Here is a 27,775-nt window from a genome sequence, read left to right as displayed (position 1 = left end):
CCTTCTTTAAAATGTACTTCATCTCTGTTGTAATATGTTAATTAAAAATAACTGTTTTTAGTAAAAAGTTTTTTTTTAAATCAACCGTTTTTTGTTATTACGGGAAAAAAACATTAAACCAAAAAAAATATCACATCCTCTCAATAAAATTTAAAAAACAAACATTTATCAGGCTCAAGAGGGACGTATGTTAAGGTTCTGGTATTTGCAACATTTTCTTTTTGTTTTGTTTGGACCTTTAGGTTTTTTAAAAAAAAAGGAAATATTGGCGTACTTATGATTTACTCAAATATTTTAATTTTTTGGCCAAAGAATTATAAATAACTCACTATTAGAAAATTGAAACTAAGTCGGTGTATAGTGGGGTTCGACCCTCAGATATCTGTTCCGTGAGTCCGCAACGCTAGCCACGGGACCACAACCCGATTCAAATTTATATTTTAAAAAATATGTCTTGAACATATTTTTGAAATGTTGTTGAACTAAAAGGAGACTTGAGTTTTGACAGCTTCAATTGTCAGTTCGTTTACTGTTCAGCTCCAGTAATTTTGCCATATTAGTGTGTTTTAGTGGTTGTTTTTAAAGTGTAATTAGTTTTTCAATGGCTGTTGGTGAAGGAGTACTTCCCAGGTAGGCCAAATCTTCCTTTGTTTGATTATTTTGATCTAAATTTAAGTTTTATAATTTCATACAACCGAAATGTTCATTTTCAGTAGTAAATTGTAACAATATCTTTTGATGTCTTTTTTATAAGATTGTTTGGTTTCATATAATTTAATTTTCTGAGAATATGGAGAGAATTAAAACGTATCGTAAAAAACCTTCTGACATTCCATCTATATCTTCATCAAATACTTTACACTCCTCTTCCTCCATTTTATCAAATTAATTGCATACTTGCAAAAATGATTCTGTCAAAAATATTAATAATAATAAATCAAACATTAAAACCCTTATTTTTTAGTTAGCTGTGTTTTTGTGTTTGTTTTTTTCAATATAAAATGTTTATTTTATACATTTTCTTAATATTAACAATATCGTTCCTCAAGCGGGAATAAAATCTGTCATATCAGTACTATTTGTCGACCATTCAGCAAAAAAATATTTAATAGGTGACAATCATTTGGTAACACATGGCTTTTTTATTTTCTTTTATCTTGTATATTTTTATAAAAATATCACAAACAGAAGCAGTACAGAGAACCAAACTAATGACAGATACTACAAAAATACATGAAATATACAAAAATCGGTTTCTTTGCGTGTGAATTAAAAAAAAAAAATTGTTCTGAAGGTTAGTGGACACATGTGTGTATATTATTGCATAAGTGTCAAAAAGACATATAAAAGATTTATAAATAATGTACTGACAAATGTATTAAGTCAAAAGTTTGTATATATTTCAAATATTTTTAAATATTGGTGCTAGATTTGATTAAAAAAATTATATTAAGCCTAGAATAAGGATTAAGTTCTCTTTCAAAGTTTTTTAAAAAAAATTGTGGGAGACGTAATACGTTGACAAATTAAAAAATCTTTAAACGCGTTTATCTTGGAACTCGCTTAAATGACTAAATGCATTCTGTAAGTAAAGCCTCGATGTAAAAAGTGTTTATTCCGTTTCATTTGGTCTTCCATATGGGTCTGGTCAGAGGTATTCCTTTGGAGTGGACTCATGAAGAGATAATAAAAAATGTTGCATTGTCGAATGCCACTGGATTTTTTTTTAAATCTCGCAGACTATCGAGGAAGGTGACTTCGCTTGTTAATCAAAAATTTTCATGGGTACCCATTTAAACAGTTGTTCTAACCTTTCAAGGGCAGATTCTACAACAAAAAAAAGCCTTTTTTTCGACACTAGATGTTGAACTATATATTTACTCAATAATTATTTGTTTTTCATGCTGTAGATATGAATAGAAACCAGAGGCGGTTTCTCAGTATGTGCATAAGTGCAGTGCACTGGCAAGTAATTTTTTTTGTAAATAAATTAGTAATTTTATTGATCAAAAGATCTAGCGAAATCGACTCTAGCGGACGATTTTCTCATCTTGTCTACGCATGCGCAATCGTCCCAGTGCATATTTTGTTTTGCACAATATTTTACCCTGAATTTGTAAGAACTATATTATTTTTCCTAAAATCGTCATTTGAGCGAGACAGACAATGCTTCATACCGACGAATTGTGCGTTAGAGAGAGAAGATAACGTACATATTCCGGGCATTGCCGACGCATGCGCAGATTTGAAGTTAATTTGAAATGTCACTTTGAACATGCGTAATGACATGGTATTAGTACAAATTAAGTTAACTATAACGTGCGTATTATGTTGGGCGCATTTAGCGTTTCTAGTTCCGATGCGCAGGCTGTCATAGTAGTGCTCGTTTATCACGTCAGACCTTTCATATTATTATAATATTATTGAGCCTAATAATATACAAGTTGACAACATGTAAAAAAATGCACTGCCAATGTTTTCGATCGGGAGCCGCCAGTGATAGGAACAAAAACTATTAAGAATATCTAGGACATTAAATCATAAAAAAATACACGACTGATAGAAATATTTTTAATAGTGAAGCTGGAAAATCCACATTTAGCAAATGCAACCATACGCTGATGTTTCAAAATCTCCTTTTTTTTCACAATCCCGCAGTACCCAACCATCTTCTTATCCAGTGGAATTGCGTCAGCGTTATTTAGAAATTAGGTAGACTTATGTTCCTCATTGAAATAATATAAATTAATATAAGCTGCTTGATTTGAAACCTGGTTCAAGTCAGGATACAATTTTGACATTCCAGGTACATTTGCCTGCGTGATGACCGATCAAATATATTTTATTCTTTAATTATTATTAAACTATGTACTTACTTATAAATTTTAAAAAAAAATGTAATATAAGCCGCAGACAAGCTTCGGCTTTGCGGGAGCAAAAATACAATTTTGTATGTTACTTATTTGTTAAAGTGAATAAAACTTAATAAAAAAAAATATTTAAAAAAAATGGCTAAGGAGAAACAGTTCTTCTAATTAAAAACCATCTTGCCTATTCTCAAATTCAAGTTCCGAACACCACATCTTTCTAAACCGTTGCAGTATCTAAACAACTAAGGCTTTATTTCAGTTTATATTCTCCTCAACACCCCATTCGATGTATCTGGCTGGAATAATATACTAAAATTGGCACCCAAATCATTTTTTATACTTGGTGATTTTAACGCACATTCTCTTAGCTGACGAAGAGCTTGTACAGATCGCTCAGGTTGGAACATCCTGATGTGATAGACTCAGCATCCTTAATTTCTTTTGGCAACTAATTAAACATCTTAAATTCTTCATATATCCATTTTTGTTCCATTTGCAAGTAGTAAATAACTATTGTTAAAATGGTGGTCAAGTAAATAAAGCGGGATTTGAATATCGGACTCTGGATTCTGCGATACTATCACAACCCGACACAATACGTCGATACTTTTATTATTTCGTGCTTTAAGAAAAAAAATTCCTTTTGAAGTTAAATAGCTGAATTGAATATATCTGACAATTTTGAATGAATGACAAAGCGAGAAGAACAGTAATGTTTGTTTTGTATGTTGCTTTAATGGAATGCTCTCGAAAGGCCTTCTCTTGCGTCATGTTCTGGCATTTCCTGCGTAATTGCCAGTGTCTTTTATTTCCCTTTATTTGCGGGCAGATATGATAATACTTTCCATGAAGTTATATGACTCGTGACTCATGTTGCCTTGAAAGGATTCCTGCTTAGGAATGAACTACATAATATTAAGGTTCATGCAAACATTGTGAACCTGCAAAACGTCAAGAGCTCAGAAAAGCCAAAAAAAGTTCTGCATACTCACACCGAATTGCTCATTTTTGTGTATTTTTATGCAATGAATAATAAAAACCAATGATCTTCATTAATTTATTTATTATATACACGACCTTAGCCAATTACTACAGTTATTTGAAGAAAAATATATTTAAAACAAACAAGGGTAATATAATAATGGTATACAATATAATCATGAACTTGATCGACATACAACTTATATATTTATTTATTATATTGGGAAAACAAACAGTGTGTACACAAATATTGTCAATTTCTTTCTATATTAGTGTAGGACACTCATGCACACACCAAAAAAAATATTTACATTTAATATTTAAAATTATGTTAAATATAACAAATGTTAAAGAAACGAAATGAAAAAATATGTAAATAATAATAAAGTTAAATATCTACTTCTTTCAAAATTTCTATATTTTTTGACCTAAATTTACATACACTGTCACAAAAAATATCAGCCTCGGTAAATCTATTGTTATATTAGTCGCATATTCTAGCTTCTAATGGAACAATAATTTGATGTCAAAAAAAATCTCATTGAAACATGTTAAAAGCTTACATTTCCGTGCCCAGGCGTATGAATAATATGATTTAGTGTGTGATATTAAACCAGAACCCTGGACGAGCGTTTTTGACTCGATGGTCAATTGAAGATAAAAATCGTGAAAAAGAAAATTGAATAGATATAGGTCTATCTCGTAGTGTAGTGGTTGGTGCATTCGTCAACAGTGATTCAGATTCTAGGTTCAATACCTGGCAGGGTCAACGTGGAATATTTATTTTAAAGATGATTCACTGCAATGTTTCGCTGACCCTGGACTGACATCTGAAGCGAAAACTGATCGCCAGGTATTAAATTATCGAAATACGCGGCTTTAAATACATTGTCCTTTGCACCACTAGGGTCGGAAAGAAAAATATCTAAAATGAATAGTTAACCTGTCATGCACCTCAGAGTAATAATTTTCGACATGCTTACAAAGATGCCACTTCGCTCTATTGCACAGAACAAAAGCGTTGCACATTTTTGGTTTGTGGTTTAACAACAAATCAAAACATCTGATTTCGTCGCTGTGCTTGTAATTCTTAACCTGAGTTCCTTTGGTTTATTGTTGTATCCAACTTTGCGATTGGTATCCCTATAATGGTTTTTGACCGTATTGGTGGCTCTATATGCGGTAGGGCGTTAGTACTATGAGTCATAAACACTAAAAGTTACTGAATATCATGATTGATTTTCGGTTTCCGGGAGCCGTTTTTTCAACTATTAGTGTGTTTTGACAGTCACGAGGTTTTGCTATTAAATGGTAGCACAACTCACCGATGACAACTCGTGACGTCACGGGCGGAGTAATTAAAATAAATATAATCTTAAAAATCATAGCGTTGATAACACGACATATAAAAGTGTTTTTTTTTTTAATTTGGCTTAGTTTGATTCAAATAAAAAAAATAACCGGACTTCCTCATTGTGCATTTATTAAGTTTTTGATTTTGTTAATTTATTTATCATTGTTGTGTGTCTATGTTTATTCTTCGGTTAAAAATACTCGGACGCATTATTATGGATATTTAACGTCAAATGCAGTATAATAAACGGTAGAGACCAATCCGTCACTATTATTCCTCTACAGTGCATTGCTAAAGTTGTGACTGGAATATTATTTGTACCACAGATGCTTATGAATTATACAAGAAGGCTTTATAATATCTCAACAGGGAAGCATCAGGAAACAAAATGCCGTTTTTTAAATAATTAATTATCGGCGATTAAAATTAGGAAACATTTTTTGGTTTTTAATTTTTAAAATGAATACTTAATAAATACCTGAATACAAATGTCATTACAATAAACATGTTTATATTGGCAGCCTCCAGGCCTTTCTGTCAGCTACCAGCTTTTGTACATTCTCCCGAGTCAGGTTCGTTTTCCGTAGTTCTTAAAAAAGCCACAGACGAACAATCAGCCGTGGAAAGATTATACAGAGCAAATGATGAGAAGTTACTGATTGACCCACTTTAGAATATCCCTTACTAAAAGCAGAAATTTCCACTTTTACGTATTATAAACCTTGTACATAATAAGCAAGGTAAATAATAAATGCAACCCCCATATAAAAAATAAAATTAAAAACTCACAACCGCTGAATAACTTTACCAAAAACCTAGAGCGTCAATCGAAGAAGCAATTAAGGAATGTCTCACCCATGTCGGGAATCGAACCCGAGACTATACACAGGAGGATAATTCTGTAACACCAATTAGTCAGTTAAAAACATGTATCACCGTTACTTTCGCGCTTCATAACTAAGTTCCATATTGTATTCAAGAAGCAATAAACACGTATCAAATATTAAATCGTTTCTTATGTCACCTCCAACTGGAGTAGAAACTCTTCTCTGCACCAACAAGCAAAAATCCTACACGAAAATTTCCCTGAGGAATAAAAATTGTATTTCCGTCTAGTTTCGGCAACATACAAACAAACAGTCCGTGACTCTAGTGTTAACTAATATGGGGATAACTATGGTAATTTCCTTTCTTAGATTAGAACACCTTAAACATTTTGGGAAATCTACTAAAAATATTACTTTTTTGTGTCATTTTAGTTCTAGTTCAGCTCTGGATCACTAAGCTTACATTTTCTCCTGTCTTCTGTTCAGCGTCACATTGTGTTGTTTATATACTTTTTCCTAGCCATATTGCAAAATGTTAAATGCATCCGTGAGTCCATATGATTATTATTGGCCATTTTTTTTTAATTATATGAGTGATTTGGTTCATTTGCCAACGTATAAATCTGAGATAATATTTATTTCAATCAGGCAAAAAAGCGACGAATATATACCATATTTATGTTTTATGCATTATTTAAACCGGAAGATTAAAAAAAAACATCATCATGTAAAATAAATCGTTCAATTCATTCGCTGATCAGGATAAGCGAAATCACTTCTACTGCGTCTTTTTTTACTTGTAAATCGAACTCAATGAAGAATTTTCTTCCATCATTTATTCTTCTTCTTCGTCTTGCTTCTTTTTTTGGTGTTCCTTTGTTTACTTATTTAATTTTAAATTGTATATTATTTATTATCGATCAATGAACACAAGTTGAAATTCTTAGTGTAGAAATTTCTCTCAATTCGCTAAATTTTTATTAAATGGTTTTATAACATTTAAAGTAAGCAGATAACTTAATAGTACCTATCGTTCTTACTTAACAAACAAAGTTATTATTTGTGCATCTAAAAATCATACAGTTTAGGATATAAAAATTTAAAAGAAATACTAATTTGAGTGTACACGGCTAAAACGGGCTCATTGCATTTTTAAGATTTTTCAGATGTTATTACAATTTTTTTTCCTGAATGAGTCCAATAAAATAGAATACTCAAAACAAGCAAAATGTGTTTTCTTGTCTTATAAGTGTCTGGCAAAAAATATTGCTACAAAAGCGCGTTTTTGTCAAAATATATAAAGCAGACGTTTTTGTTTGTTGTTCTCTGTGATTGAGTGTAAAAATATATATTTTGAATTTATAGGGTTCGAAGCATTAGAAAAGCGTGGGAGCTTCTGCCCAGTTGGAGTTGATAGAAGATAATGATGTTATGCTTCGAGTTAGCATGGTAAATAAGAGAGAAAGTAACTTACTTAAGCCACTAAGCAACAAACTGGACTAGGTGCTGAAACTGACTCTATGAACATTGAACAGTTTTGACTAAGGGTGTTTCAACTTATATGTTTATTTTTCAGGGTTCACTTTATTTCTTAGTGGTTTGTTTCGTATATTATTTCCGTCGCTGTCAGCGATTCAATATCCGCTGGTGTCAGCACTTTGTCATTGATTCATTATTTACACACCGGGATGTATGATTCGATTTTTTAATGTCCTTAAGACAATAGTAAGTCATATGACAGTAGGCATTGATTTCTGGGCATTAACGCACGCATACGCATTAATTTACCATTTGAGAGTAGTTAATCCATATAGCCCAGTAACTTAGAAATCGACTGCAATTGGTTATTTTCTCTTAAAACCTTTCAATATATTTTTTATTTAAAATTTATCCCCTATATGCTTTTCTCCTTGCTATTTTATTGTATGTAGGTAAAGCGAAACAATAATCCAACAGGAGCAGAAAAAAATTTGCACAAATGTCTTATCTACATAACATGGTAATATACCCATGTGTAAGTAGATAACCTACCTGAGTTTATAATTTGATTTATTGCTCTACCCCACAGGCCCATAATGGCTACTAGGTACCTGTTACGGAGGTACTAAATCAATTATGAAAATAACAAGCACTGATTTGTGTATAGCAACCACATGTCTGTCATTAAAGGACAGGCACATCTTCTATATTGGGTCCGAAGAACGATTAATAAAGCTTTATTTAAACATTTATGCAAACCAAATGGAGACCATTTGCTTTCTGCTACCATAACAAAACAACACAATATATCATGAAATTTGTCGTTATTTGTAAGTAAGAGATTTATACTCATGAGATCTATTGAGGTACTGCTGTATCATTTTCAATAAGAGTTGCTTATTTTTTGCCTCGCTTAATGTGCACTACTTCAATAGGTATGTGTGAGGATTAGTTAGGGGGAAATTATCCAAAAATTATTTAGGAAAAGCCGGACTATTGACATACATAAACAGACCTTCCATTTCACTCTGACAGTGTTCGACATTTTGAGACCTATTTTTTCTTAGGTGTCTCATCATTACATACACAGCTATTGATTTCTGAGAGCAAGAAGTAAAAATAGCCCATAAAACCACCGCAGGTGTGGCCGGTAATGGTTTTAGTCAGTTCGTAGACAACTTGCTGTGGTTTCCTTTAAGTTTTATGAAATATTTTAGATACCCGTCTAGTAGTTTCACTTAAATACCAATCGTCCTATAATTAAGGGGTTCTACTACTTATTTTGCAAAATAAAGGTCTGTTTTCTTGTAGTAGTTTCCCGAACCTTTTTTTTGCTTTTTCATTTCATTCAATCTACACGTTCTAAGCTTAGGATATTAGTTTCTGTATATCAATCCGTCCATAGCAATAAAATTAAATAATTTCGATAAGCTTTTGTTTGGACCCTTGATACACAATTTGTCAAAGTATCTGATTGATAGTTTCATTAATACATTAACTAGAGCTTCTCTGATTGCAATAATTTCCGGTTGAGCCTTTTAAAAGTTAATATAAATTTGTATATTTATCCATTTAAAAATACACACGCATATATATGTATGTGTGTGTATATTTAGTATGGCAATTAAGATTCGTAGAGAACAAGTTAATAAATTTGAGTTATTGTATACGTGAGAAAGTGAATATGGCATGACTTTTTATATAATTCATAAAATCCCAAATGTGGTTCTCGTTGACCTTTTGTAACCCTGGTATAAAACATATTAAGACTTTGTTTATTTTTTTATTTTATTCTGAGTTTCGAACTTCATGAGTGATAGTTGTAGGGCTTCTTGATGACATGCAGAAGATGATTCCTGATCAATTGTAGTTAATCTTACATTTTTTATCACGTGATTCAATTTCAGTTCATCAACTCTCAATCAAAATTAAATTTATTTTTCCAGCTCATTAAAAAAGTATCAAAATGCATTAAGTAACCTAGGGATTTCATTCATTAAAAATATTCAACTAACACTAAACATCGAGTATTCCTACAAATCAATATTATTTTTATATTTATTTATTTATTAACATACATAGTTTTATTGAACATTATTTGAGACAATAAATCCCAACTCCATAGGACCAAAAGTCCTGTGTTGAGATAGGACGAGCAATTATATGACAAAGACACTTGAGTATATCACCACAAATATAGGATTAGAAACATAAAAATAAAATTTAAACAATATTTTTTAAAAAAATATTTCATCGTACATCAATATGGTAAACAGTTAACTCAAACATTGGAAAATTATCAAGGAGTTATGTATGTTAACATAAAAATATTTCACGCAATTTTGTGTTATTAGTACATTCAAAGATTTGCTTAAAAATTATGAATTTATTTTGTGTGCATGATGAAAAAACTCAATATTGTCATTTGTGGCAAAAGAGAAGAAAACTTTTTTATAAGGAAACAAAGAAGTCTAGGTATAAATAAGACTCTCATAAGCTGTTTTAAGTGATAACTTTTCACACTGTGTAACATTTATATGTTTGCTATCCATATTTCCACAACTCTTCCATCTGTTGACCATTGTGAAGGAACCTTATTGACATGGGTCATATAATTTATCTTGTTTTTTTACACCTACTCAGCAACACAAGGCTGAAAAACATTTTTTAGCCTTTATACTTCTAAAAGCAGTTAAATCAACAATATTTTGAGTATGTCCAAATGCTTGTAGACAAGGCTGGATTCCACTGCCTAGAGTTTTCCTTCTTTTTTGCAATAAATGTTAATATGTATAACTCTCTAGAGGATGGAATCAAGGCCAAACATTTTAACTTATTTAAAATATTAATAAACGGATAATAATGCGTTTGATGTAGCTAACGTGTATTCTAAAATAAATATTCCTAAAGTCATTAATTGAAAGCTGTCACTTATTTGGATCTGTTTTGTAGGTCGCATATGGTAAGATATTTTTTTTTAGCTTTGATGATCGGTTAATTAATTTTAATTTTTTTATTTATTAAAGAATTGAAAGATTCATAGCAATTTTAGTTGATACGATTCAACTCAATACATTTATTCCACAGAATAGTTTCCGTATAAGTTTTTGCTGATATCTGTGAAATAATACAGTTGAAGATAAATAGGGTGGAAATAAATAAATAAAAAACAGTTAAGTACTAATCAACAATTTAATTTTTTGAATCTCCAACTTCATCACAACAATTTTCATCAATAACACTTTTAATAACTACACACGAGAAAATATTGTATATTTATAAAAAAAATAATGTATCGTACATACTGGCACATGAAATACGTATAGAAACTAATAGTTTTTGTATCTTTTGAGTTAATTTAAATGCAGTCTTAATAATTCGTAATTATTTAATTTACTAACAGCGTATTATTATTAATGCAATAATATTGAAATCGTTTAGACAGAGACTTAATAATTTAATAACACGTTTACGAAAACTGAATAAAGACATTACACCAAAATATATGGGCTAGTAATAGATTATTTGTTCTTTTATTTTTAAACATAATTATTATTTTAAAAGCAGTATGTTTTTGTGTAAACAATGTTTTAATTAATTGTAATGGTTTATTAAAAAATAACAATTTTATTATCTACTACATATTTTTGAATAAAAGATTTCTCTGGATTATGCGAAGTCTGCAATATTATGTTAATTAATTTATGCTTATGCACCTATACAGGTTCAGAACCTATGTGAAAAAATTTATCAGAATAAGGAAAAGTCTGAAAAATTTGCATTCGCGTATAGTATTTAAACCAATTTATGTTTTATTCGCAACAGTATTATGTAGTTAAAATCAATCATTTTCCATCTTAATTTTCAATCAGTGCAATAAATAAAAATGCTAATTTACACTTGGTAAAAATCATAAATAATAATTTGAATTTTAAGAAGGCATCTCCCATTCAAAAAATTAATGATCTTCGTAAATCAAACAAAAAAAAATAAGAATACTTTTTAACAAAGTCTTTGAATCATTGTCATGTTTCTAGAATTTTTTGATGTAGTGTCTTCAATAATATTTTTTTTATATAGGAAAAGGTAGGTACAAATAAAAACATATATTTTTTTGTTTACTGTCATTTACGTACATCGTTTTTAAACGTCTGTTAAGACATTCTAAAAATTTGACGAAAACACAAATATAGTAAAAGTTAATTTACATAAATAACACACGGATTCTTACATCTAAACATAATCGAAAACAATACTACGAAACCCTTAAAATTATTAAAATTATATAAAACAGATATAAATATATTAAGCATTTTTTATTATGTCGTATTTAAGTAGGTACACTTAATTTTAAGATATGTAAAATAAAGTTAACAACGTACGACTAAAATTATTGATTTTTATAGTACTGAAATAATTTAGGAAAAACGCACTTTAAAAAATCAGATACGTCTGTTTATTCCTATAAAAGTAAAACTTTGATGACCACAAGCGTGTAAGTTATTTTATTTATTATCGCGGTTAACAAAAATTTCATAATACAAAACCGCATTAGACAGCATAAATAAGAAATAAGTTACCGTAAATTTTGGCGATACTTCTTTACAATAAAAAAAAACTGGCGCTTTAAAAAAAAATATATTTACAAAAATCTTATCGATGTAAAACTGGCAATTGGTCCCTCGTATGAGCATACTTTTTAATGTTTTAAAATAGGTTTTTTAAAATTGTTGAAGTATGCTGCATCACAGAATAAATTAGTAAATTAACGAATAATTAAGTACTTCCAATTAAATCACACTGGCCGATTATAGGAAAGTCAACTTGGTAACAATATACATAAAATAAATATAATTTTTTTTCAATAACGTACTGGATAGTTATGCAATTCAATTTGTCCTTTTACCGATAGTAAATGAAAAGAAAGCTATCAAAATTATTTACAGTGCATGACGTACTCGTTCTTGGCTATAATATTGAAATAAATAAGTACATGATATTATAAAAATATAATGATTCATTATTCTAGGTATATATTTATGGGTTTACATATATTTTTCAAAACTGGCATCCGAATTAAAAAGGTAAGGCACACATTGCAATTATTTGTCGAAAGTTTTGTTTTCACTGGCACTCTTAATCACAATTATAAATACGTAGTTAATTTAGTCACTAATGCAAGTTTTTTTGAACACATTCCTACGCACCACAAAAATTAACGCTATCCGGTGAGGGGTAACTCTTCCGATCTTTTAGTTACTAAGGTTAAATCAAGGGGCGTTTTTAAGGTATCGGTGCCGTCAATGTCGTCTTTGAGGTCAATGCTTAATTCTGGTTCAGAATCAGAACAGTCGCTCAACGACGCTCTGCACGTCATGGCACTGGATTTGATAGAGAGATCGATCGGCTGGTCTTGGTCCATCGCTACTCCACCAAGGGCTGGAGAACATAGCATCAAGTCTCCACCAGTACGAACTGGCCAAGAACTTAAAGGTCCTGCGGGAATCGCGCGAAGAGCAGGAATGAAAGGTGCGCTTCTAGCGGAGTAACTGTTCATTGACGGACCGCTCCCGAACGGGGAAGTCACAGGTACCGTGGGAAGCTTTCTTTTGGCTGTTTCTTTGTTTTTATGACTGCTGCTTGAAAAATAGTCCTTGTCACTTAAAGGAGAAGAAGTGGGCCTTAGAAAACTTAAAGCACTCGCACATCTAGAACTATCATCTTCAGGATCCGCGGAAGATGCACCCGAATCAGAAGGAGTCACACTTCTTCTATGCTCCTCGTGCAACTTTGGTTGTTTGTAATACCCGGCCAGCGCGGCTGCGGGCATTAAGGCTGGAGGGAGAAGAGGATAAACTGGAGGTGATTTCTGCTGTTGTTCCTGGAGAAGGCAGTGGATCTTGAACCAGTTGGATCTACGGCCGTACCGCGAGCCACTCTTAGACATCCCCACCAGAAGACACTTCCTCAGGCGGCAGGCCTTGCAAGCTGTGCGGTTCTTCTTGTTGATGATGCACTCGCCATTGTTCTTGCACTCGGAAATGGAGCTCAAGTTGTTGTATGTGCGCCCAAAAAACGACTGAAACAAAATAGAAAAAAACCTATTAGACCACTTCAACACTGCAGCAAGGTACACTCTTGGATGTTATTATATACTTTTTTAGAATTGTTTTTTCTTTTACGTAATGAGAAACGTTAATGTAAATATATGTGTAAATGTATTTACTTTGCAACAATCATTTTGAAATTTAAACCAGATAATTTGATGGCATAATTTTTAATGCGATGGTGTAACGCCATGATTGGAGAGTGTGTATAATTTTTAACCGTCAATTATGCCCTTACCGGCAACCGATAATTTTATTTTAATAGAGCTAACCGGATTTGTAGACTCAGATTCAGAGCAGCTTAGCATTTAACATACAATAAATCAAACCTTCTTTTAAAATGGTTGATTTTACCATCTTGATATTGAACTTCTAACTCCAAGAGATTGTCCGTTGAGCACATGACAAAATCACGTGAAATCTGTAATAATCTTCGATTAATGATAATTGTTTGTGGACTTAAAGTGTATTATTAGTTCTCAGTATAATCATGCGAACTAAATTATATACGCTGTAGTAAATTAAATGCGAATCACAATTTTCTCCGTGTTGGGTGCTATACTTAGAAAATTAATATAATTACATCATTAAAATTGATACGTCTTCATTTATATAAACATGGATACATCAAAATTGAAGACACACTTTAGCTTGATTACCAGCTCTCGTGTTTAAGATACCTTCAGTAGCTAATCTTTTGACAATAAATTTTGGTAAGTCTTTTTTAAATATTACATATTTATAGAAAAATAAAAAAGTTCTTATTAAAAATAAGAAAATTATCAATTAATTGTAATATTCAAAGTCCCTAAGCGCGTACCCAATAAATAAAAATTGATAATTAACAAATAAGCTAATTTGCTCACCATTTGCTATTTTGATAATGTTTAATATTATAAATTGGGTCATTTTTTACATTATATGAGAACAACTATGATTTTTATATTATAGGAATTCATATGTATGAAGAATGGCCCTGTACCTACATATCTGCCTTTCAATTTCCTTCCTTTGAAATATCCATCTCTGTTTAGAAAATACGTATTGATCAAAATCCCTCGATATATTTTAATATAAATAATGTAATCGATTTGACACGATGTAATTGAATGCAATGGTCCAGTGGAAGAGTTATAAAATCGATATCACCGGTTCAAGGCTTTCTTTTAGCTCTAAAATAACCTAATTTGAATTAACATCAATGTTGACGAACTGAAAATGGCCACCAAATCAAATATTTGATAAATCGTTAAAACGAAAATTATTCAAAAGCTACACAAGCTTCATTATCGGGGTATACTGAACAAATAAATTCTATCCTATTTGATTTTAAACAGTGATTTCTAAATATTACATTAATTTATATGGAGCTAATAAGTAAAATATTTTTGTCATTTTGTTCTGAAGATGGGAAGTGTGAAAGAAGATGGATACTACAATATTTGAGTTTGTCCAAATGTTTGTAGACAAAAGACTGAATTTTAAGTTAACAAATTACAACACGGACATTTGGACAAACTCAAATATTGTAATAAAACCAACTGGTCCAAGAAGAAGTTTTAAGGTAGAAAAATTTGTTTTCAGGCGTTGCTTAGTATGTGAAATAATTCAGTCTGATGAATCTCTTCACAGCAATAAAGGTTTAAGCCCTTTTATTTCACTAAAATCAACAAATGGAAGAATCGAAGAAATATGGATGTTCAAACATAGGCAAAATGGTGAATGTTACACAGTTTGTAAAGTGGCCACTTAAACCAACCAAGACAGGTCATAAGCCCTGTAAATGCCTAGACTACCATATTCCCTTCTTTAAGGTACTCTCCATCCCTGTTGTAATTTGATAAGATGGATACGATCTTTGAAACTAGACCGGAGTAGACTAAAGGAAGTATTGTTTATTTGGTTATTTGTTATTTTTTACTTATTATGAATTGCTTTTATAAATTTTAAGGTTTTAAAGTTGGCTTATTTGAGTATTTTATTTTCAGAAAAATTTTTGATCTAGTGTTTTTATTGTCAAAATGTAAAATTTTGAAATCACTGTAAAAACATAAAATAGGAGAAAATTTATTAGTTAACTATACCTTGATAAAGAAACTTGTGTAGAATTAAAACCTGACTGTAGAAAAAAAATAAAAAGCGGTTAAATACAAAGTTGTTTAATATTACCCCGGACTAGTGCCAAAACTGATTTACATAGCTTCATGTAACAGATGACTGAAATACCCTGAATTTGGTTAACCTATGCACTATTAGGTGAGGAAAGGAAAACAATGATAATCATGTGTTTATTTTACGTAAACTAATATACCAATAAAGACATGAGTGGATAAAGGTTAACAAAAATGCAAACAAAAAAACAGAGATATTTGGGATTAAAATATTAAGCATCAGTGCAATTAAAAATAAAAAAACACCTTTATTCGCTTTCAAAATCGGTTACTGCTTCACTTTAATGATGTATTTGGCTTTATTTAAAAAGGTCTTTACACTAAATCATAATTAATGTAGAAAATATATATTTTTTTAAATTTGTGACATAGTTTTCATTCACTCATGTTTTGTTTGTACGACAATGGGCCAGGAGGCCAAATTTCAGCGATGAATCACACCATAGAACACCCAGGCTTGAGAAAAATCACATTTTTAATTTTTGTGTTCTCACCGGGAATTGAACCCGGAACCTTCCGTGTGTGAGTTGAGCGTCCTAACCACTATTCCACGGAGGCCGCCGTTTAAATAGGGTTGTTTATTTCTTACATATTGACCTATTATTCGTGTTGTTAATCATTTTTATAATTTATGTTTTCGAACCAGCTAAGCTATGTATCTCTATTTGATGAAAACAATATGGAGCAGAAATGACGATGAGTATAAAGTAAATTAATTAAAAATATAATTTTAATTATTATAATAAATAATTATTGATTGATTTGGTGTTTATTTTGCAGAACTCCATATTTAAACTTATAATTAGAAATCAAACACTGATTTGAGTCTACTGAACACTTTATTTTATTTTTACAAATATAAACATATAAAAATAAAAACTTCGTGACAATTGTTTCGCCTTATTAGGGCATTTTCAAACGAATGTGAAGATTATTTGGATTGAATGTCCTTATATAGTTATATAATTCAAGGTACTTAATTAGAAAATAAAAATAATCTAATGAACTATAGCATGTACATTAATCATAATTGAGGGAAAAACCAATGGTTAAGGGTGAGGCTAAGTGTTTAATAGGTAATGGGGAATTTAGATATTTATATTTGAATTTCGGGGAAAATATAACAAAGTAAGTATTTATTGACATACAAGTATGTATTGTGAGATAATTAATGAAGCTTTATAGTTTTGTAAATTTAGATAATTGTTGTCGAAAAAATATCTTCTATCTATCTTTTCTACTTAAGTACCTTGAATTATATAACTATATAAGGACATTCAATCCAAATAATCTTCACATTCGTTTGAAAATGCCCTAATAAGGCGAAACAATTGTCACGAAGTTTTTATTTTTATATATTTATATTCGTAAAAATAAAATAAAGTTTTCAGGAGACTCAAATCAGTGTTTGATTTCTAATTATAGGTTTATAATAAATAATCACTAATACACATAAAACAAATGTATCTTTGGTATTATTTTATGTATACGATATTTTTACTTAACTAAATTCAAAGGCATTTAGCAAGAGCGGAAATGTTTTATTTAGTTATTGAATTTAACAGACCAAATACCCTGAGGCATTCTATTTGATTTATGTAAATGTGTTTTTTATCAATTCGTCATATAATTGAACTGTATTTGATTACCGAAGTGATTTATAGATCATCTTTTTCGTCGAAGATTACACACACTTTACGCAAATGTAAATATCTAATTAAGTGACTTGAGATAGAAAACATGTAATTTGGTTGAGATATTGCGTAATATGGTAAATTTATACTGAAGTTTCCTACGGTGCTATGTATCGCTTACAATCGTTTATCGTGTAAATCCAGATATAATTTATTTCTTGTTTAATTTAGCCTAATTATTATGTACGTATTTTAATCCAGAGTAAACTTTATTTCTTGTTGGTTATTTGTGTGATTTATTAATCGATAATAACACATCGCTTGATGTTTCATAATAGAGTCGATTTATGTTAAAATGTATCCAGCTCACAACTTTAATGGTTTGAAGTTAAATATGCCATAATATTATTATCAAAAACATTTTTCACTTTTTTTATTTTTTTTTATTTGAAAATTTAATTTAACCCTTACGGATTATTACATTTATTTTACATAAATTATTATGTACATTTTTCATTTATACTCTGTTGTTCAAAATAATATTTTTTACATCTTTTGAAAAGTTTGTCTGAGTCTTTTGTTTAGTTTTGTCTGGTCGTTTATTGTATAATTTCAGTCCCTGGTTCATTAGTCTTGATTATCCTTGTCTTGTTTTAGAAAGTTGTAGATGGTATTTGTCTGATATTCTCGTATTATGTCCATGTTCACTACAATTTTTTAAGAGTTTTAGTTCTTCGTCTACAATTACATTAGTGGCTAATTTATGGATAAATTTTAATGATTCTAGTTGAAAGAGTTCAGTTATATTTAATTGCTTAGTTTGTTAAAAAAGTTCTCTAGTTGTAGTTAAATAGGGAAGGTCATATACTAACTTTAATATTTTATTTTGTTGTCTTTGTAGTCTGTTTATGTCATTTTGATATCCTGCTCCACATAGTAGTTGCGTATAACATATTTTAGTTTTTACATAGGCTTCATACATTAGAATTTTTTCCGTTTTTTGCTAATTAAATTGTTGATATGAATTGTCCATGTTAATTGTCTGTCTATTGTTAGTCCTAAGTATTTAACATGTTCAATTTCAGTAAATCGTTCATTATTTATGTAAGCATCTACTTTATGTCATTTTTTTCTAGTTTCAAAATGGATAATATTGCATTTTTTTTCTTTAAGTGTAAGTAAGTTTATTTTTGTCCATTTAGTCAACATAGTTAGGTCTTTGTTTATGTCATTGTTTGTTAATACGTCTGTTTGTTTTTTATAGAATAGTCCAATGTCGTCGGCATACATAATATTTTTTCCCTTGAAATTGTACAGTGACAAATCATTAATGTATAAAATAAATAATATTGGACCCAAAATAGATCCTTGGGGTAGTCCAAAATTTACCGTTTGCAAAAGGCTTTTTTTTTCATTTACATATGTATAGTGCTTCCGATTTGCTAAGTACGATTTTAATAATTTACTTTCTTGAAATTTTAGTCCAATGTCGTTTAATTTTTTTATCATGGTCTCAAAATGAACCGGATCGAAAGTTTTTTTAAAATCTAAGATTACTCCCGTGATTGGGATCCCAGTATCCATGTTGGTTTGAATAAAATTTATTAAATTTACTAGGGCTGTTCCGGTTCCTTTTTTTTCCTGAAAGCCATGTTGATTGTTAGTAAGTTTATTATTTGTGGTATGACATTTTACACTTATTTGTTTATTTATTTGTATAAACCACTTTATTTTTTTTTATTACTTTTCGACCGGTTTCGAGGTTACTACCTCATCGTCAGGAATTTAACTAACTTATAATTACACGCGTTGCTATTTATATAATACAATATTGTATAAAAGAGACAGAAAATTGAAAGAAAGAGAGAGAAAGAAGATAAAATAAATCATAACGGGAATAGTTTTAAAAGAGGACTCGAAGTTAAATTTAATTGATTATTTATTATTTGGAGTTTTTGATTAATGGCTTCACTAATTTCTAATCGTTCTAAATTATCTAAACAAAAACCATTTTTATTGACATGCAAAATTTCTAGACACGTTTCTTGATTAAATTCATGGTTTTCGGATATAAGATGATTTGCGAATTCTGAAGTCTCTTTCATACAATATTTTATTATATAAATAGCAACGCGTGTAATTATAAGTTAGTTAAATTCCTGACGATGAGGTAGTTACCTCGAAACCGGTCGAAGTGTAATAAAAAAAAAAAGTGGTTTTTACAAATTTATAAACAAATAAGTGTTAAATATGCAATTTTAAAATGTAAAAGGGTTCTTATTTTAAATATTTTAAATATCCATTTAAATATATAAGGTATGTTAATATATTTAAGGTATGTTATTATTAATAGATAAACGAATAGTTTTGTTTATGACATTATTTTTTGGCGAAAAAAGGCGCATTGTGTTTTTTATACAATTCAAACATTGTCTGTTTTCTAATACTTGTTAAAGCGTGTAAATTTATATTCATATTCGTTTTCATAAATTCATACGTCGCGTCGGCCCCGTAGTGTAATGGTCAGCATGTTAGCCTACCATGCAAAAGGTCTCGGGTTTGATTCCCGACATTGTTGATATGAAATATTGATTTAAAATGGTGTTTTCACACTAGAATATTTCATAGTCCCTGGACTAGTACCTGAAGCGTAAGATAATCATCTTACATCCATGTTACAAAAATGATCAAGATACGCTGCGGTTGGTGTGCCAATGCAGTGTCCTATGCACTATTAGGTCCGGAAAGGAAATTATAATGATGATGAAAAATCATATAGGTAATCAATAAATGTATCAGTTACGCTTTAAATCTACAGTAATTGGAAACGTTTTGACGAAAAAAACTCATACTAGCTTTTAACTTTAATTTATTAGCAAAATGTTTTTTTTTAAAACGTGTACTTAATCAAGTTGACAAATGAATGTGTATTTGAGTAAGACGCCTAGAGCGCACGGAGTCCATGCTTTTCGTCTTATACATGTATTAGATTATGAAAGTAAGACATTAGCTGTTCTAGTAGTGAATAAATACAAAACGTGGCAAGTAAAGACAGATTAATCGTGCAATTTAAATTAATTTTCTACTGATTTAATTGATCAACGTTAATGTGACATGTCAAATTGCCACTCTATAATCCAAGAATAGGTCAGCAGCTCTCAAACTGTTCTCGTGACGTGATTTATTTATTTATTTTATTTATTTATACTTTTACATTGTTTGTATTCTTTTAATTTACAAAATGTGAAACATGCCTAAGGTTAGCTATTTAACAAAATTTGCAAAGTAAACATAATAATAACAATAAAAAAATAACGTATATAACTTAATTATAATTAACATAATAAACCATAAAAAACTAAAATATTCATAAAAAACATAACCAATTGATATAGACCAATAGAAAAGATTTCATAAACAGGGCACACATTTGACCTATTTGGCTTGATCCACTCATCGATCCGTGCGCAACCCACCTCCACTATCCATTTCTTAATAGCAATTTTATATTGTGAGAACTTACTCGTTGTCCTTATGGATAATGGAAGTAGATTATACACATTAACCGAGTAGTAGGCCAATCCTCTTTGACTGAAGGTTGTTTTTATTTATTTGTTTTTTTGCAGCATCAGGGTGGAGTATCTAGTAACTCTTGTATTTGTAATTATGAAGTTGAGTGAATTATGAAGTGACTTAATCGCTGATTTTAAAATGTGCAATATTTAAACTTAAAGACAATCTTTAATGCTCTAATGATAGCCTCAGTGGTGAAGTGGTTAACTCTTAAAAGACTGTGGTAAATAATTCCTTTGCGCGCGGTGATGTAACATCGCGTTACCACTAGTAAAAGACGGAATATTCCAATGTTTAGACATTTGAAAAAAAAACATGGAGACAAACTGTTTAATAATCATTTTTCCATAATTTATGCAAATAAACATATAATTTAACCCCGTTTTAGCAAAATAAAATAAAGAATATTAATAAATTCACCGCTCATATTACGCGCGTGCGTCCCCATCACTTTTATAAACCAACTGAATTGGTTTTACACAACACCAGCCACAGAACAGCGTTTCTGTCTTCCATATTATAAGTTCTACCTTCATGCGCTCTCTTTTACAGATGTGTTGCTGAATTAGCGGACATTCAGTCTTCGCGTAGCAAGGATAAATATATTTTTTGTAATAACATCTAGCATAGTTTTACAAATTTTACTTTCTAAATATGGTGTGCAAATGTCTTCATCATTTAAAAAAATAAGAGAGATATATTAAGTCTTGTATTCTATGTAAACTAGTGTGACATCACAGCAACACAAGAGTTAAGATTCTTGACTCACGCACGAAATGTTCCGGGTTCGATTCCCAGTGAAAACACAAAAAGTAACATCGTGATTTTTTAGTGTTTTGTGCCGTCACACCATTGAGATTAGGCCTCTTGGTCTGTTGTGAAGCAAACATATTAAAAAATATATACGGGTTCTATTCCCAGTGAAAACAAAAAAAATAACATCGTGATTTTTTAGTGTTCTGTGCCGTAATTCACCATTGAGATTAGGCCTCTTGGTCTATTGTGAAGCAAACATATTTAAAAATATATATGTCCTTCCAAAAATGCATTTCAATAATTCGTATTCTGATTCTATTTAGTAGTCGTAGTCGTAGTCGAAGCTTTCATCTTCATTTATTCATATATTTATCTCCATCATAAAAGTAAAACGCAGAGTGCAATCAGAATGGAGACAATCATGCATTATTAAGGTTTGTAGCTCAGTAAAAATTATTTAGAAGTAGTTCCATCAAAAAATAAACTAGTAGTATTTTTCAATAAACACAAAATACCGTAAATGTGCATTTTATTTCAAAAATTTTAAACCCAATTTAGCAGTCGGTAAAATTCTGTAGAAACTATCGTAAAATAGTGCAAGAGGAACCTCAAAATCCTTTGAGCAGTGTCTCGGGTGTTGTGGGAGGCTCACCCATCGACCTTAAAAAGGTTGTATACAGCATTGATTCGTAGTCACCTCGATTTTCCTCAGCGTTTACCATCAAGTGCGTTGCATTAAAAAAGGCATTAATGGAAGTTATACACCTGGAGGTTCCTCTCACAAAAATATTTACTAATTTATTTTTTATTTTATTTTGTTTATTAAGAAAAACAACAGCAATACAAAAAAATATACACAACATTATAAAAAAAACATAAAATAAAGCCAAATCAGTTTTCCACATAAATACAATTATAAAAATCCAGTTCAGTTAAATATAATCTATAGAAGTGCATGTGTGCGAGTTTTTTTTTGTGTGTGAGGATGCGTGTGTAAAAAAGTGGAGTGTGGTTTTGGTAAGTATGTGAATATGTGTGTGATTGTATATGGGTGTGAGGGTAGGTTTAAGGACAGGGTAAGTGTGTATTTGATATGAGTGAATAGAAACAATTTAAAATTATAATGTAAAAATATATATATATTATTTTTTTATAACGGAACCTTATTTTTTTTCAAATTATAGTTTTTTAATTTTGGTTTTAAAAGTGAGTTTACTGCAATTAAATATGTCTATGTTATTGAAAAATAAATTATAATTACGCGTCAAGCGAATCAGAGGAGAGTTCTGTGCATAGTTGGTGCGAACTGTGGGTACATGGAAAAGAGATAGATTCGTGTGACGGGTGCGGTAGCCAGGTACGTTAAGGGCCAACTCAGAAACCAGAACAGGACTATCAAGACGTCCATTAAGAATGTCATGTAAAATACCCATATCTAATAACAAACGACGATCCTCAAGACTAAGTATATTATCATCTAAGTCTTATCAAAAAGTATAAATCAAGAATTGATGGTGGTAATGACGGACTAATTTGTGAACAGAAATATCTTATATCTTTTGCATTCGAGAGAAATTTTAAGGTGACCTTATGTTGGATCATTTGCATATCGGAATTTCCTTAAATTGATGAAAAAAGGGTCGAAGGAAATATGCCTTCATAAATGCATCTCTCACTCTTTTAGTCTGATGATTGCATACCAAACATAATTAATAATGAAATCAGATCTGAGTGGACAATGGTAGGATTCTTCAACTGGGTTGTTTTATAGAAGTATCCAACGCTCCATCCCCATTCGATCATGGTTTGAAATTGAAAAACTATCAAAATTGAACATCTCTTAAATATCAAGATTGAGAATAAGACATTGTCTTGTCACCTCGCACTTATCGAGAATAGGTGTCTTTACTTAGGCAATGTGCCTTTGTGAAAATGACGATGAGACATTAGATAATTTGCACTTGGACTGGTTCTTCTACTACAGAAGCAATTTTTTTAAAAATATTTGTGAAGAATAAAAAAAGTTCCCTCTAAAAGTAAAATTGTAACACACCCAAAATGATTTGGATGCTTATTTACAAAGATCTTGAAGACTTCTTAAGGATGAAAAATGAAAATATTTGTACTTGATACAACAGATAAAATTAAATATCTCGGTGTATACATAGACCCAAACTTGAAATGGAAAGACCATATTAGTGAAGTAGTTAAACAAATTATAAAATGTATGTACATATTTATAAGATTAAGAAATATTTTGTAAATCAAAAACTTAAAAATAGCTTATAACTCAATTGTACAATCTTTGTTATAATATGGTATTGTAGGCTGGAGTGGTTCATACGCTAATATATTAAACCCTCTTAAATTAGTACAAAGATTAATTATTAAAGTAATTCTAAAGAAACTCTTAACATTTGAAACGGAAATTCTACATAAAATATTTAAGGTTCATACAGTAGACACTCTTTGTAAAATAAGTTCTATTATACAAATTTATAAAAAACGAAAAAATAAAGGAATTTGAGATGAATAAGTCACTCAGATACCAACATAATATTAAATTCCTAAATTCCACACAAGTCATGGTCAAAATAACTTTGTCTTCAAAGGTGTAAAAAATGATAATAATCTTTCCAATGAACTAAAAACAATTAAAAATAACATATCAATAAATAAATTTAAAGTATATCTAAAGAAGTTTTTTGAACACGTGTAAAAACTACATTAAATTTGAAATAGTATGAATGTATTTGAATTAGTATGAATTTTTCTTTTTATGTCCTATGTTTTTTTTTCTCATGTACTCGTATTTAAAAGTATATAAACTCTTATAAATAAACAACTGCAACAGTGTAAGTTACTCTTCAAGCACAAGAGTAAGTCTCTTTTTTTGGAGAGTGACAGTGATAACATTTACTAGATGTGTAAAAGTAGATATGTATAGAATTTAAAAACAACATGTACCGTTTATGAAATTTATTAATACAAAAAATGATGCTCAAGCATAGAAATAATGAATGTTTCAGTGTAAATACGATTACTTAAATTAGCCGACAACAAGTCACGAGCCCAGTAAATACTTAAACTTCGATACTCTTTTAATATACTTGCATGTATTTTTAAGAGTTAAAAAGTCAAGTGTGACGTATTTCTCCAGACTAGTGATTTTACATTTATGACTATTATTATGTGCAACGTTCTAAATCACCACAATATGATTTATTTTCATACATCGTGTTGGTATTTGAGTGAAGAATTCATAAACTCTTTGATTCTTGACAGTATTTTCAATTGACAATAATTGCCAGTGGTTTCTGAAGAGCAGAATTGGAAGTAACAACAATAATAATTCACTCCAGAAATGTACGGGACATGTGGCGGACCGACAGTTGACAGATAATAGTTTATCAATCATGTTTGAAGTGACGTTTTGTGCTTAAGAATAATTCCAACTTGTTGACCGTTATTCCCAATTGATACAGAAAGTATTAAATAAATATTATCCCATCCGATTAAATGAATCCTTGTGTATGGGTTTTTTTTAAATGCACGTGAAGTCATTTTTAACAAACTATTTGTTTTTAACCTTTGAAATACATAAGAAAAATAAGTAAAAAATAATAATTGTTTTGATTACCTTTTTAAATGTTAAGTATTTTTTTAATTCGTTATAACTTTTCTGCAAATATGAAATATAAGAGTTCATAATTTAAATAATTTCTAAATTTTTATTAAATTAAAAAATGTCCAGAAATGGTTTGAATGCAATGTTGCCCGTAGCGTGGTTTTTTACGGATGTTAATATATATTTTACTTTTAAGACGATTTATCAAAATATTTCTGACTGGGCCATTTCATTTGTCATAAATAACCATGTTGGAATATGGGAAACAAAAAGTAGTTAAAAAAATTGACTTAATCGGGAAAAAATTGTTTGTGTTAATATTTAACTGCTAGAGTAAAAATCAAAATCATAATTATTTTTCATGGACTTTTTTCTAATTTTACACAATTTCATAAAAGTGGTAAAAAATAAATATGATGTTTTCATTTGGAAAATTTAAATCGAATTTCAGAATGTTCAAATATTTTTTTAATAGAAGAATAGTAAAATAAATGGAATCAACTTAACCTAATTAAATATTGTTTTTTATATTAAGTATTTAAATTCAAATTCAAGTGTGTTGTTTTGTGTAATTTTTCAGTAAAAATAATTAAATTGTACATTTTTTTCATAATTATGTGACAAAATTAAGAACTTTATATCCCGATTCGAATACAAATGTTCATAATAAAAATAAAATAAATAAAACAACTTTGTTTTTAACCACTAACTTTTTATCGTTTTTCACTTTTTTCCACTGACCGGTTTCAAAGCGAACAAGCTTCTTCGTCAAGGTTTACGTAACTAATGAATTAATTCCTATTTTATTTTAATCGTGTTTTCTAAATACTACACATGGACCCAATAATAACCACAAACTTAGTGCTTCAAATATAAACTTTATATTACAAATGTTTATAATCAGTACCTCAGTTTAATAAATCACAGCGCAACGTGAGGTTTATGTTTTAAAACCTACTGGCATACATAGCTTTGCGAATCTCAATTCTGTTTTTGTTGTATATGAGTTTGTTTGATTTACATAAAAACAGTTTTATTAAGACAGGATCACCTTGTGTTGTTAAAACAGAACATATACATAAGTCAAAAGACCCAGACTTGTAACTTGTCAATACTCTCTAATCAAATTGATCGAACCATGTCACTTCCCACTGTGATTCGAGGAAATAAAATGAGTTAGCGAAAGAAATCTACGTAGTATTTTATCCTGTTATGCAATAAACAAGAACGCTTGACAAGAACGAGTGATTTGGAATGATTTTATTCCAAATTCATACCCATCGATTTCAAATCGATATGTCAATAAATTGAGAACGACTGTACCACGACCGTTTGAAATGTCATATTATACAAAATCTGTGGAATTGGGATTATAACAGGCGCGTTGGCGCCACTATGTGGTAGGTAAGTACCTAACAAACAAACTACGCGTAAAATATTGTAGAAAACGTTATCTAAAGAAACTTTTGTAATTAATTTAAACTAAAATGTCTTGTATGTAACACCTGTACATAAAAAGAGATACACAAATAAACAAAAGTGATTGGTCTAAGCAAAAATAATAATAAAACAGATTTTTCAAATGTTCTCGATCTTATGCAACGCAATTTCTAAGTTTGTTTTTCGTGCGAGTTTTTTAGTACATAGGAAATATCGCATAGTAGCTGCTTTTATTCATTGATATGTTATTATTTAAACAATACTCATTATGATCATGGACTGCTGTCTAATTTAATACTACGAAATAACGAAAAGCATTTCCTCCTAAAGCAAATTACAAAACGACTGACAACGGCCGCGCTCGGGGCGGCCATTTTGGTAATTAAGCCGCGAAGTGTCACCGTTGTCCAAGGCGAGAAATGGCATGGAAAAGTGATTTCTTCTTTTCTAAAGACTCGAAGACAAATTTCGCGATGACCCTTGCAATAATTCACGGTACAAGATGGACGACAAGGGTTAAATTGCTTGTCACCGGATTTGGACGATTCTTACAATTGATTCGCTGCGTTTTTCATCCGCAATGCGCGTAGGTGTCAACGGTAAAAGTTGGATGTTACTACTCGCGAACGCCATTTTTGATTTATACTCTCTTGTTTTACGAAGTTCACCGAGCTTTGTTTGGCCAGGTGGGTGGCAAATGTCGGACATTTAATTTAATTTATGAAAACGTTTCTAAAGTGATATATTTATGCGCTCTCTATTCATTCTAGACAGCAATAGGCCTTACGCATTCCGTGAAAACTATAACAGTCATATTTTATGGCATTAATGTACAAACAGGCGACATGATTCGCCCTGGAAATGTAGAAACGCTTCATTTAACACACTTAAACTGGTATGCTAATAATTGAAACACCTTGTTGTAGAATATTTTATTACTAAAGCTACAGCAATT

General features: G+C 30.2%; 1 protein-coding gene across 2 annotated transcripts in view; it reads right to left on the bottom strand.

The window, feature by feature from the left end:
- Nucleotides 1-12,371: 12,371 nt before the first annotated feature.
- LOC148284110 (uncharacterized) overlaps nucleotides 12,372-27,775 on the bottom strand; it is a 219,850-nt gene continuing 204,446 nt past the window's right edge. For both annotated transcript variants that reach the window (XM_088242663.1, XM_088242664.1), the window contains one exon: nucleotides 12,372-13,590. In XM_088242663.1, coding sequence (XP_088098789.1) covers nucleotides 12,733-13,590 — 858 coding nt within the window. In that variant the 3' untranslated portion in view covers nucleotides 12,372-12,732. The remainder of the gene's footprint in view (nucleotides 13,591-27,775) is intronic.

Source organism: Micrasema longulum, unplaced genomic scaffold (assembly GCF_059751315.1).
Source record: "Micrasema longulum isolate JH-2025_06_02 unplaced genomic scaffold, ASM5975131v1 h1tg000149l, whole genome shotgun sequence".
Lineage (NCBI taxonomy): Eukaryota > Metazoa > Arthropoda > Insecta > Trichoptera > Brachycentridae > Micrasema > Micrasema longulum.
This window is presented reverse-complemented; position numbering and strand designations above follow the sequence as displayed.